General features: G+C 35.1%; 1 protein-coding gene across 1 annotated transcript in view; it reads left to right on the forward strand.

The window, feature by feature from the left end:
• HEATR5B (HEAT repeat containing 5B) overlaps window positions 1-6330 on the forward strand; it is a 76161-nt gene extending 69831 nt beyond the window's left edge. Inside the window, exon 36 of the mRNA XM_004686296.2 lies at window positions 3982-6330. Coding sequence (XP_004686353.1) covers window positions 3982-4286 — 305 coding nt within the window. The 3' untranslated portion in view covers window positions 4287-6330. The remainder of the gene's footprint in view (window positions 1-3981) is intronic.
• The last annotated feature ends 7838 nt before the right edge of the window (window positions 6331-14168 follow it).

The raw sequence follows: 14168 nt of genomic DNA on the forward strand, positions 1-14168 counted from the left end.
AATAAATAAATTTTAAAAAAATAAATAAAATAAAATAAAATTAGTACCTTCTGACTGAATAGTAAGCTGTTTCCAATTTTTCAAGGTCCTAAATATCTGAAACAAACCTTCTTGTATACAGATATTGTTGCATTTTTATTATTATTATCCTACCATATAAATTCCTAAAAGTGGAATTTCTGGGTCAAAGGGAATTTCCTTTTTTTTTTTTTAAGATTTTACTTATTTATGCATACAGAATTGGGGTACAGGCCAGAGGTGCAGGGGCCATGATAGTATTCACCAGAAATGGAGTGGGAAGCAGAACAGGCAGATCGACAGAGAGTGGCAGGTGAGACAGGAGAGGTCTGCTACCCCATGTGGATCACCTCTGGGGCAGGGATCAAACTTATATTGAAGCAGCCACAGCTTGGCTTAGCTTTGCAGTGCAGCCCTTCAACCCACTGCGCCACGAGGGAGGGCCTGGAATGTACTTTTTAAGGTTTTTGCAACAATAAGTTTACTAAGAAGTGGTCGCTATAGGTTACTTTCCAAATAAAAATTATTTCAAATTTTCTATCATTTTTTCCCTCTTTTCTAGAAAAGATTTCACAAGTATTAGAAATTTTTAAAACCTAATTGCAATAGCTGCCCTACAAAACAATAATTCATAACTGGTCATGAATGAGAAGAATACAGAAATGATTATAAAAAAAATTTGATCTGATTTGATGATTAACTGATTTTAGATAGGAAGAGAATAAGAAAAGCCATACACTACTGTGTTACCTGGAAGAAGCATGGAAGCTTATGAAAATTGAAAGGAAAAAAGATGATTTGAGAGAAGTTGATAAGTAGATATTAATAGATAATATGGCTAGAAATACAGATATGGCTTGTGCTTGGTAACACAACATAATTTTATTTTTATTTTACTCACTGTAAATTTCATAAATGAGTAAATAAGTCATTTTGTAACTAAGCATTGAGTCTATTGCCTTTCAACTATTTCAAGAATGTTTGAGATAGATGAACTCTTGGGATCGATTTCCAAGCATAGGCCCTTGCTTAGATTTAAACTTAACACAAGCTAGGGAGAGAAGAGAGTCTCATACTTTTTCTTTTTAACATAATTCTCTACTGTTTGAATCCTTTTAACCAAGCAAAGGTAAATGGTTATCTTCATGTAATATCATATATATTCATTCATTCATTAGATGATATCCTAGTGAATGCTATCATATTTCATTAATATGGCTTTTTTCCTTTTTGTATGGCTTTTAGCATTAGCAGTAGTTTCAATTCTTTAAAATACCAGTTATTTGCTCTACTTCTTAAAAAGTCTTGCTGTAGTACAAAACACACTCATCTGTAGTATATCTTACCTGAATGAAGCAATTCATTTAAAAATGAAGAAACCATGATAGTACTTATTATTGGTATTACTCACTAATAATATAATATATTGTTATTTATTAATTATATAATATATAGTATTGTTATATTACTATAGTTAAATGAAACATACTTACATAAAATATACTAACACAGTAATATGATTCCAAGTGGGTAAACTTTTAGCTTTTTAATTTATCACTTAACTTTTTTCACATCAGTCACAAATGTTGGTTTTGGTTTTTGCTTCACAAAATCCATTATAGAAATAAGCAGTTAATGTTCCTCACCCAAATTGACCAAGATTACAAACTAAAAACACTGGAATTACATTTGACTCAACTTTTGTTCATCATCTTTATTCAATCTACTACTCAAAACTTATCCTATAACCTTTTGAAACTTCTCTCATGTTCAAGAGGAATTTGCTCCCTATTTTTATATCTATTAAATAATAGTCTCGTAGCTGATATTCCCTATCAAATTTACCTAAAACAATTTCATGTTTATTTGATAATTCACAATTATATATTATAATTCATTATAAAAATCTTTTCTTCTATAGTACTGTTATTTTGTGAGGGGAATCAAGTTAAATCCAGTAGATTTTTAACTTTAGAAATACCTGCGTATTACCTTCTTTCTTCTGGAATTTTAATGTGGAAGAAAAACCAATTAATTGAAAAGTTCCAATGTTTTCCAAGAGGAAGGGTATGTATGTGTTTGAACAAACACATGCATTCATATTCATTCAATAAATGGTTATTGAGTGACTACTCCATGCCAGTTGCTGTTCTGAACACTGGGGATTCAACATGAACTAAAACAGATTACTGCTGTCATGGATTTTACATTCCAGTGGGAAAAACAAGCGATAAACAGCCTCCTCTCAGTACACGTAATCCGATGTCTATTTTATATAGAGATAAAATTTTCATAGAGATGTGTTAGCATACCTATATGTAATTAGATGTGGAGATGAACGTGGATATTAACTCCATTAATATTAGATGTGCACATATTAATGGGATGCAGAGATTGAAAGGTGCTATGACAAAAAAGAGAAAGTTAGCAGAATAAGAGGAAGTTCAGGGCCAGAGAGGGATTAGGGTCTGGCAAGGTCTCACTGATTATTATCACTGTCTTTGATTACATCAGTGAGAGATCCTGCTTGGTGTGTCAGAGGCTTCCTGCTTTCCCACAGCCCAGGCTTTAATCTTGCCTATTGTTATTCTACAAATGTTAATATCAATGAAAGGTGGAGAAAGTATCAATGGTTATATAATATACAAACACATGTAACTACTATTTTTATTTTTTAAGAAAAAATTAGCTTTAATGAAATTTGTACTCCACAATAGTTGTTAATATTTAAGGGGGCAGAGTTTTAAAGAGACTAGTGTAAGAAGATTAAACATTTAAATAGATACTTTTTTTTTTAAGATTTATTTATTTATTTATTCGTACAGAACGGGGGTACAGGCCAGAGATGTGGAGGCTGAGAGGATTCACCAGAGACAGAGTGGGGAGCAGAACAGGCAGATGGATGAAGTACACTGCTGAGGGGAGCAGCGGGCGGGTCAGGAGAGGTCTGCCATGCCATGTGGTCACCTCCAGGGCAGGTGGGGATGGAACTCATGTGGAAGTGGCTTAAGCTTCTTTGTGCTATGCTTTAATCCGCTGCGCCACCAGAGTGGGCCTAAATAGATACATTTTTAAGGGCTTGAAATTTGTACCTGCCAGACATGGGTTCTTGTATTTTAACCATAAGTTTAATGTGTTCCTTATTTTTGAAGGGCTTTTCCTTCAAAATGGGAAAAAGTTGTCGTTCTCTTTTAAAATGAGAAAAGTACCTTTTTTTCCACATCCTCTGCAGTACCTACTTTTTGTTAAATAATGGTAAATAAATGCTGTTCAGGTTTCTGCTCCTTATTCCAACCTTCCTTTTCTGGAATGCCCTTGAAATTTTCAGAATCTTACTCTCAAAATATTTCCTACCAGATGGCAATTATAGAGTGTTTATTTCTTATGAATCTTTTAGCCAGTATTTTTTAATAAAACAGATTAATTTAAATGTTAAAATACATAGTTTTAACAACTCTGGTTTCCAGCCTTTGGACATTTGGTGTTAAATATTAACTATGAATTAACATAAATTGTATATGTTTACTTATATTTTGTTACAATTCAGATTACTGTGGTAATTGTCTAGTCTTTTGAATTAACATTTATTGTTATTTTTATGGGCCTCACTGGTGGCTCTGGGGTTAAAGTCTCAGTGCTATCAAGCTATCTTAAGCTCCTTTGGCATGAGCTTTGTCTCCTACTAAGTACTATCTCCGCTCAGGGAGCTGACCCGCATGGCACAGCAGACCTCTCCTGTCTTGCCTGCTGCTCCCCTCAGCAGTGTATTTCAGTACATCTGCCTGTTGTGCTCTCCACTCTGTCTCTGGTGAATCCTCTCCCCCTAACTCCCACACCTCTGGCCATCACCCGAATTCTTGTATGCAAAAAAAAAAAAACCAAAAAATTAAATTCTATTTTTAAAATATGTATTGTAATTTTAAGATTCACATTCATCTTCATAATTTGTTTTGATACTTGCAGGAGTCCAGCTTCTTGCACTTTTAGTTCCGACTTTGATTTCTTACCTGTTGGATGAAAATTCCTTTGCTTCAGCAATCACAGCTTCCAAGGATCTTCATGAGTTTGCACTCCAAAATTTAATGCATATTGGACCTCTTTATCCACACGCTTTTAAGACAGTAATGGGAGCTGCTCCTGAATTGAAAGCACGTTTGGAGACTGCTGTTCGAGCAAGCCAAGCCAGCAAAGCTAAAGCAGCAGCCAGACAGCCAGCCCCTGCCATACATTCTGCACCAACAATTAAGCTAAAAACAAGTTTTTTTTGATTTGTTATCCCTGTCATTTTTATTTATATTGTCCACTACATCTAGTCAGTGATAACAAATGCATCTTTCCAGACAATAGGCTTTATTTTGTGTATTGGTATTACATGCTTCTTGGTAGGTTAAGTGAAATCATGTTCACACTGCTTCCTGATTTTTTTTTTTTTTTGCTTCCTGATTTTTAAGGAATAATTTTTTTTTTTATCATGTGGTGAATGTGCTTTTACTTTTCCCCTAATAATGTTTGTCTTTTATTAATTGATTTCTTTTTTTAAACCCTGAACCATAGCCTTTTAAACTTAAATGCTAAAAACAATTGTATCATGTAACTCAGCCACTTATTGCTGTTGTCAGGAAAAAAATAGAGCAATATTCAGCATCTGTCATGAAAACTTTAATTAAGAAACAAGCAGACTTCAAATTGTGAGTTTTGTGGTATATATAATATGAATAAAGTCATATGTTTCCTTAGCATTTCTCAGAATGCCCTCCTTAACCTTTCTGACAAATGTTTTTACTTTCATATTAGATTACTAAATTATGTTTTTGTATATTTTGATTTTTAACTGAACTAAAGCTCTTATTTCAAATACATTAAAATGATTCAAATATGGAATAATTTTCTGCTGCTTTTTAGTAACTAAAATTTGGCTTTAGTATGTTTTGAATTACAGAGCCTTGAGTTCAGGCTATGATGGTGAGTTTTGTTCATCAAATATTTATTGAAAACCCACTGTGCATAAAGCATCAAGCTAAGTGCTGCAGGGCATATAAAATAAATTAGTCATAATTACAGTCATGCCAGTCTCTCATGCAATGGGAATTCTACCATGTCAATTAGGTAACTGATGAATGTTTGCCACATTTGGCAAATTTTAAATACCAGGTGTTACCAGACAGTGTTCCATAGACTATCAAAAGCAAGTCACCTTTCTGAAAACTTTCAAAAATATCACTATCATCTTATCTCCTATTTATTTATTTTCCCCAATGACCTCACCATTTGGCAGTTCATACATCATTGCTCTTCCTTTCTCATCTTGTAGATAATTCAGAAAGGTTCTTTCTCCCTCCTATTTTCTCACTGACTTCTAGTACTACAGAATGAAAGACTTTGTTCTTTCAGACTTGTTTTTCCAGAGTTATTCAGTGGTTTTTAGTGTAGCCACAGAGAAATACAACCATCACCAGAATCAGTTTTGAACTTTTTCACTTCCCCCAAAATAACCCCATAACCCTTAACCCTTAAGATCCCACAATCTCTTCATTTCTCCCAAGCCTTTGATTTGCACTAATATACTTTCTATCTCTATTGATTCTCCTATTATGACCATGTCATGCCAATGAAATTATATTATTTGTGGTTTTCTGTGACTGGCTTCCTGACTTACCATGTCTAAAAGGTTATCCATGTTGTAGCATGAATCATATCTTCATTCTTTTTCTATCTGAATAATATTTAATTGTATGTATTCAGCCATCCCTTAATAGCAGAAATATGTTCTGAAATGCATTGTTAGCAGTGTCTTCATTTTGCAAATGTCATAGTGTAAACACACAAACCTACCATACCTAGGCTATATGGTCAATATGTTGGGACCACCATTGTGTATGTGGTATGTTGTTGACTAAAACATTGTTAATCAATATATGATTGTATGTCACATTTTGTTTGCCCATTTATTAGTTGATGATTAGTTGATTTGGACTATTTCTATATATTACTTGTTATGAATAATGCTGCTGTGATTGTGTACAGATTTTGGATAGCCCTGTGTTTTAATGTCTCTTGGGCATATACCTAGGAGTGGAATTACTGTCTTAATAGTAACTGTACATTTAACTTTTTTAAGGAAATGCCAGACTGTTTTTCAGTCTCCTTGTTTTTTGCACATATTACCCCTTTCACTAATCTGTTTATAAAACATGTTTATTTCTGCTTTGGCTATTTTATGCTGTTCTTCGTATGGTCTGTTCCTTCCTTTCCTACATCCCATTACCTCATTACCTCTTTTACTTCCAATAAATTCATTGGAGCTACTGACAACTGCTAGACTTCTATGATGATATCTTAAAAGGAAGATCTGTTTAAGAATTATATTTATTCAATTTGTTATAAATTTAAAATATATATAAAATAAATATATAAACTTGCTACTGATTTTTTTCAACCTGAGTAATCATACTCAATTTTGAACATCCACAATCAAGAAGCTAAAATTTGTAAACATGGCATGATAGCCCATGAATTTTCTGAAGTTTAACCTAAACAATTTTATGTAAGAAATACAAGCATTGGCCCTCCCTGGTGGCACAACAGGTTAAAGCACAGCACAGTGAGGCTATCAGTAGCCACTGCAGTGTGAGTTCAATTCCAGGCCAGGGAGCTGAACCACATGGCATGGCAGGCCTCTCCTTTCCTACCTGCTGCTCCCCTCAGCAGTATATTTCAGCCAATTTGCCTGTTCTGCTACCTGCTATATCTCTGGTGGATCCTCTCCCTCTTCATGCCTCTGGTTTGTATCCCAGTTCTTGTATGCATAAATAAACCTTTTTTTTTTTTTAAGTATCTTCCATTTGTTTTCCAAGTTCTTTTTAAATAATATTTTCTTTTAAAGTCTCAATCAGTGAGAACTAAACTCTGAAGTCAGGTACCCCTGCACTAAGTAAGTTGTGCCGTGTACTGAGGTTAAAATATTGGGCAACTCTTGGGGCTTAATATTCCTCATCTAGAAATTTTACAAGATAGTCTATAATTTTTTTCATTTCTAAAAAGTACATATGTCGGCCTTCCCTGGTGGTGCAGTGGGTGAGGATGCAGCACTGTAAGCTGGCCGCAACTGTGCAAGAGGATGCAGCACTGTAAGCCCAGCTACAGTGGTGATCCACAGGTGATCCACAGAATGAGGCAGACTCTCCTGACCTACCTGCTGCTCCCCTCAGCAGTGCACTTCATCGATATGCCGGTCCTGCTCCCCACTCTGTCTCTGGTGAAGCCTCTTAACCACCCCTGCACCTCAGGTTTGTACCCCAGTTCTATGTGCATACATAAATAAATCTTTAAAAAATTATTTTTAAAAGTACGTATTTTTTTTATAAAAAAAAGTCTACGTATTTATCCTCCTTATTTTTACTAAGAGTGAGTCTTTTCAATCTCTTAATATTGGGACATGTTATTTAGTCTTATAGTTTTTATATGTGTATGAAAGTCCTATACCAGTATTGCAGTATAAAATACATTAAATACAGAAACAACAGTTAAAATATTTCACAGATTATCAAGAAGGGCTGCCATTTCTGTTGTGGCCAGGTATTGTGCTAGAACTATATCCATTCTTTTCATTCAAACTGAGCTGAATGATGGGTATAATTAGCCCAATTATCAAAACATTTAATTTTATATGAATCACTGTACCTCACATTTTCTTCACTTTTAATTGGAATTTTTAGGTTGATGCCAGAAATGGCTAGAGTACAGCTATAAGTAAGTTTCTTAAAGCTTTCCATTAAATGGATTATTTTTAAAACCTGATTTAATCATTACAAACCCATTTGTAGCTCTAAAGGCTTATGAAATTATTTTTATGAACTTTACAGAATTGTACATAAACAATAATTTCATGTCTTAATCCTAAATTTAAAAGTTATCCTGATCTATTTTTGATACTATCATTAAACAAATACGTGAAAACTTGTATGCACAAGTGACCAGGTATAAGTAGTCTTTATTCCCTTGGGGAGAATTTGCTCACAGCCTAATCCCTTATCTACAACTCTCTGTCTCTTTTTGCCATTACAACTCAGGGGTTTCCATATTTTGCATTGTTTTCCTCATACACATATAATTCTATTTGCCCTTTCCCTTTGACTTTTCAACATGAATCAAAAGAATCCTTGAAAATTTAAGTGAACTTTTTTGGCTCTTCCAACTTCTAACTTTGATTATTCTCCCTATTTTAAATGTCTTCCTTCTTCATTTGTTTCCAATTTAGGAAAATGTCTCTTGTTTCATTTGTGAAAGAAAATTGATCTTCTCTAAAAAGCATAAAAGTAGCACAGAAGAAAAAAATGATGTTAATTTTATACAGTATTATAAATTAATCAATTTTATAAAATTTTCATTCACTAAATTTGGGATGGGAATTACAATTTATTGCATAAGCCAAGTTTCTGTTATCTGTTTTCTTCCATGTATAATTTATTTGTAAATCATCCTGAAGATAAGTGATGTGAATTGCCTCTTCCCTTTCCCGACTTATTTTGCCGATGCCATTACTCTAGTAATAGAGGCTGAATTTAGCAACCATCATTTTTTATCACCGTTCCATAGTGGATTTAGCCATTACCCTATGTTTGGGTGCTAGGTTTCAAGTTTTTACACTTTAATCAGTTTGCACTTCACTTTTTAAAAAGGAAATTTTGTAGATTGGTTTTTGGTTTAGTTTCTTTAAAGGGGTAATTAAAAATATGGTAGGTTTGAATTTTGATACACTGAATCTTCAAAAAAATAAAACAGGAAAAAATGTTCTAGACTTCTTTAACCTCATTCATTTTTCTTGTTTTTCTGGCACAATGCCCAAAATTTTTCCCGTCATATTTATAAAAAAAAAAAGTACTAAATTTCAGTTCTTTTGAAAAGTAGGGGCTTGAGAGTGAGGAGAATCTGAAAAATTCAAGCTTAAATGAAGATTTGGTGTTTTCTGCTGAAAAAGTTTTCACTTGGAGAGGAGGACATCTGTTGACTAATTGGCATGAAAGGCCAGTTTATAGAATAATCTAAATGCCTCCTCCATGATTATTGTTATGTAATGAAGATTATGGTCATTGTTTCTAATTCAGTTCCTGCTTTAGAAATGGGAGAGTCATAGTTATTTAAAAAAAAAAGAAAAGGAAAACAATCAGTTTAGTAGAGATTTCATTCACTAGAAAGTTTTAAAGAGAAAAGGGTAGAGAAACAAGATGGAGTGGGTGGTTATTAAAAAGAATGTTCAAGACTAGTTTATCTTTGCTTAGAAACAAATATAGAATCTTAAACTGATCATCAGTTTTCCAAGAGAAGTCTTGCTTTAGCTTCAGAGTTCCCCTTATCCTGTTTTAAGCTATAAATAATTTCTCCAAATACCATTTGCTATAAATTTTATTTCAAAGCTAAATTGTATTTAATCAAGTCATTATATTTATCCACTTAAATAAAATGAAATTTAATTTTACAATTAAAATTGAACAATTCTCCAAATTCAACTATACCTTTCCAAAATTATGATGGAGGAAAAAAATTGAAAACCTGAAGGAGACATCACAAGGTTAAAACCTGACTCATGCAAGGAGGTGGGGGCAGAAGGAACTAACATGACCATTAACCCAGTCATGGAGACTCCTAGATCAGACTGCTGTAGGGAATATAAGAAGCACAGACCTGAGGGTAAAGATACAGAGATTGGGCTTTGTGAGATTCCATGTAGTTATCCAAAATCAGCAGCCAACAGGCCACTCCACAAAGGAGTGAGCCCCTCCTAAAGAGAAAAGGACTATATCAGGGGAGTCTGAACTGGCTTGGGGCAGCAGTCCTCTGCCCACCTGTGACTATGCAGGTGCTTCTTTCCACCCCTTCTCTCCGTCAGCGGAGGCCGCTTTCCTAAGGCTGCCTCAGTAAAGCTGTCCCTTTGGGGCAGCAATTCCTGCCTGCTTGTGTCTGTGCAAGTGTCTTTATCTGTCTCTTCTAATAAACCTGCTCTTTAAATATAACTGAGTCCTTGTCTCATGGAGAAACTCGCCTGGGGAACTTGCCAAGTGCTGCCGAAAGGGGAGCTCTGGTGAAACCTTCCCCAGAGTGAATCCAAGGACCCCAATTCCAAAAAATGACATCAATAGTAATAATAAATAATCAAGGCTATTTTCCCAGGCTATCACAGTACTGTGATTTAGTTCTTGGACTTTAGGAAAAGTTTCAGATAATAGAATTCCTTCACTTCATTAACAAAGTCATTAGCAGATTTCACATGTATGGCTACATTTGGAGGCTGGGGAAAGCAGGGAAAGCAGAAAGGAGAAGGTAAGCGAAATTAGGTATTGGGCATTTGGTAGATAAATTTTGGATTATTTGCTTATTCCTGTTCCCCAGAGTGATCTTTATCTTAGCAGAGGCCTCTGTCCAGTCAAGGACCCTGTCTTTATCCTCAATTCAAAGAGCCATCAAGTTCAATTTTGAAACCTTGTCTCTGATAAAAATAAAAGTTAGCTACCACAAGAACTAGTCATATTGGACAGTTAAAAAAAAAAATGCTACTTGGGCCCTTCCTGGTGGTGTAAGGAGTTAAAAGCATAGCATCATGAAATTTCCTGCTGCCACTTCAGAGCTAGTTTGATCCTGGGGCCAGAGAGGTAATCTACATGGCAGCAGACCTCTCCTGGCCTCCCACTGCTCCCCTCAGCAGTGTGAGGATCTGCCTCTTCTGCTCCCTGCTCTGTCTCTGATGAATCCTTTCACCGCTCCTCCTGGCCTGCACCCCAGTTCTGTATGCATAAATACATAAATCCTTTAAAAAAAAAAAAAAAGAGCCTCCCTGTTGGTGCATGGGTTAAATGTCAGCACTATCAAGCAATCACCAGCCATTGTATTATGAGTTCCATCCTGGCCAGGGAGCTGACCCACATGGCACAGCAGACCTCTCCTGTCTTGCCTGCTGCTCCCCTCAGACTTGTATTTCAGTAGGTTCATCTGTTCTGCTCCCCATATGGTAAATCCTCTCACCCTCTGCATTTCTGGGCTATACCCCAGTTCTTGTATGCACAAATAAATCTTTTTAAAAACTGCTACTCATTTTAATGGAAAATACAGAAAAAAAAACAGATGAATTGTTATTTTGTAGATCTATCATCTCCATCCCACAAAACACACACAGAAAACAATAACAAACAATCCAGTTAATTAATCTTTTAGCATTTCACAATTTTTCACTTTAAAAGTAGTTATAATAATATGTAAGTTGACATTTTGGCAGTTGCTGTCTGTGCTTGGAAATAAAATCCTATTTATATCATAGAATTTATTAGTTGTAAAATGAAACAATCAGGAAATCAGCAACACTTTGAGATCTGAGGCATAATGATTACAAATAGGCATTAATATTTTAAAAAGAATTCTTTTAACTCTGATGAATTAAGTCCTGAACAGAGAATGAGAAAGGAAAAAGAGCAATTAATGAACTCCTAGTATTATTTATACTTTAAAAAAAAAGATTTATTTATTTATGCATACAGAATTGGGGTACAGGTCAATAGTGCAGGGGCTGGGAGAGGATTCACTAGAGACAGAGTGGGGAGCATGGAGATGGAACTCACACTGAAGCAGTTGAGGCTGACTTGCAGTGCTGCATCCTAACCCCCTGTGCCAGTAGGGAGGGCCCTATTTATGATTTTATAACAGTCTTGTGAATTTTGTTACAATAACAACTACTATTACTCAGTTTGTCAAATCAAGGGCTATACTAGGGAATTCACATCTCTTGCATTTACCTCCACTGTAACTTTATAAGTTAAATATTCTTATATTAAAAATGAGAGAACCAAGGTTAAAAAAAATTAACCTAGTTGCCCAAGATTTTCAGATTTAAAAAATGTATAACATAGATTAAAACTTAAGTTTATCTAATTACAGATGCCATGTTCTTTCCAGTAGTTAAATTTTTCAGAATACATATTTCAAATTCAAAAATATTTTCGTTCAAATGATTAAGAATGCACATGGAAAGAAGCCTGCCAGAATGCCTAGTGTTCTAGTTCATGATCTGGGTGATGGTTATGTGGAAGCCTTCTGTTTGAGAAAGTTCATTGATGTGTTTACTTACCACTTGTGAGCTTTTCTGTGTATGTGTTACATGTCATAAAATGCTTCTTAGAAAGTCATTCATGCTGAATACTGAAGATGTCAAGGACAGATGAGCAGAAAGGGGAAAGCTCTCTACACAAAAGTTAATAATTTTAAAAGATGATTTGGTGTAGAAGGAAATGTTGGGAATCATGGTTCTTATTCTATTAAAGCAATTTTGGACAAATGATTGCTAGGAGGAAAATCTTACTTTAAAATTCATACTTTTACAAATTAAATTACAAATGATACACTACATGGAATTTTTTAGGAAAAGGATTGGTAAATTTCTTCAGAATTCCACCTTCACTGTAACCACTCTTAACATTTTGGTTTATTAAGTGAAGCGTATATGATGCAATAGATCATAAATAGTATTTTGTGTGTGAATTAGTCCTTGAAAAGAAAAAGGTATTTTGAGTAATGATGTTGAACTATAAGCTATACATTAACTCTGCTTTAAAAATTTCATTATAAATGTGTGAAAGTCCAAGTTATCTGTATATTTAATTATGTTTGATAGTCTGTTATAAAATGATTTGAAGTAATTACTGAATATCTTCAAGGGAAAATGTTTTTAATATTTAATTTGTAAAATTTCTTAAATCTTTCAGATCAAAAAAAGATGTCTGCTGTTTTATTGTCCCCTTCTTGGTAGGTACTTTGATAGGTCAAACAGGAATTTTGGTTTCTACCCTTGAGCTGTGTGAATTAATTACTCAAAGACTCATTGTGTTTAAGTTTTAATTTCTTTAGACTTTAGTTTTTGGAGTTTTAAAATGAGAGGATTGGGCAGAATCTCAAAGGACACTTATAGCAACAATAATTTATGACAGGGAATTTGGCTGGACCTATAGCAACCTTTTATTATAATAAAGAATGAATCATAGTACAAAAGCATTCAAATCTGGGAGGAGGGAGCTTACCACCTTTATTTACAACCAGAGCAGATACAATGTGTTTCCTGTCTTTTTCCCAAGTAGCCATGGGGAGAGGACAAGGACAGGATGTCCTTCCCTTACATGTCACTCACCAGCCTGTATCTTTAAATTTTTCCATGGCCATCAAGTTTGGTAGTTCAGATGTTCAATTCCAGAAAACAAAAGAATTATGTGGTAACTTGTTAGGGCCATAAAATAAGTGCTTATTTTCATTTTCAGTTGCTTTTTTTTTTTCACCCCCACCCCTGCACCTTTCTTTTATTATCTTTGCAGTGTGAATTTACAGTGATATAATTTCAGGGATTTTGGAGAAGGAAAACATTTACCAAGAGATAGTTAAAAGAAAAGGGCTTTGGTGTGCCTCTGATGTTGACAGTTTGCAGGTGAACCGTGGAAGAAACTGGGAACCCGACAAGTCCCCGGTTACCTAAGACAGCTCTAGGGAGCAGAAAAGGACTTTGTTCTTCAGGTAGTGTTAACTTTAAGGCGCTGTAAGAATTGACTTTGCCAATCTCCCTTTGATGACTGGAACATTGTCATTTATCTTTGTATCCCCAGTGACAGAACCTTCAGCCAAATACTTACTGAATTGAGTAAAAACTGAGCGGGAACAAGGTAGGAGAAAAGGAGACTGAAATAACAGAACCAGCGACATCTGAAACGTTTACAGGATTCACTACTGCAAGATGAACTATAGAGGGAAAGAAAATTCAGCGGAGCAGTGTTTCAGACGTGTGAATAAACTAGAATTTGGAAGAGCTGGAAGCTGTGTTGAGTAGGCGAGAGGCGTCAGGTCCTTACAAGGGAAAATGATCAGGCAACAAGTTTGAGCCCCAGCGTCAAAAAAGAAAGGCAGGAGTAACAGCGATGCTCAGAGGGCGGCATTGAAACGTTTCTAGGGTCAGAGGAGAACTGAAGTCAGAGCGGATGGGAGAGGCTGAGCCCCCAGTCCAGCGCAGGGGCAGGCCAGGTTCGCCTTGCGCTGGTTTCTTAACAGTACAACCAGGAAGCCCTAAAAGAAATGCAGCTCGGGCTGGTATTTTGGCGTGCTAACTTCCGTGTGTGTGTGTGTGTGTG

Source organism: Condylura cristata, unplaced genomic scaffold (assembly GCF_000260355.1).
Source record: "Condylura cristata isolate star-nosed mole 26May11 unplaced genomic scaffold, ConCri1.0 scaffold00020, whole genome shotgun sequence".
Classification (NCBI taxonomy): Eukaryota; Metazoa; Chordata; class Mammalia; order Eulipotyphla; family Talpidae; genus Condylura; species Condylura cristata.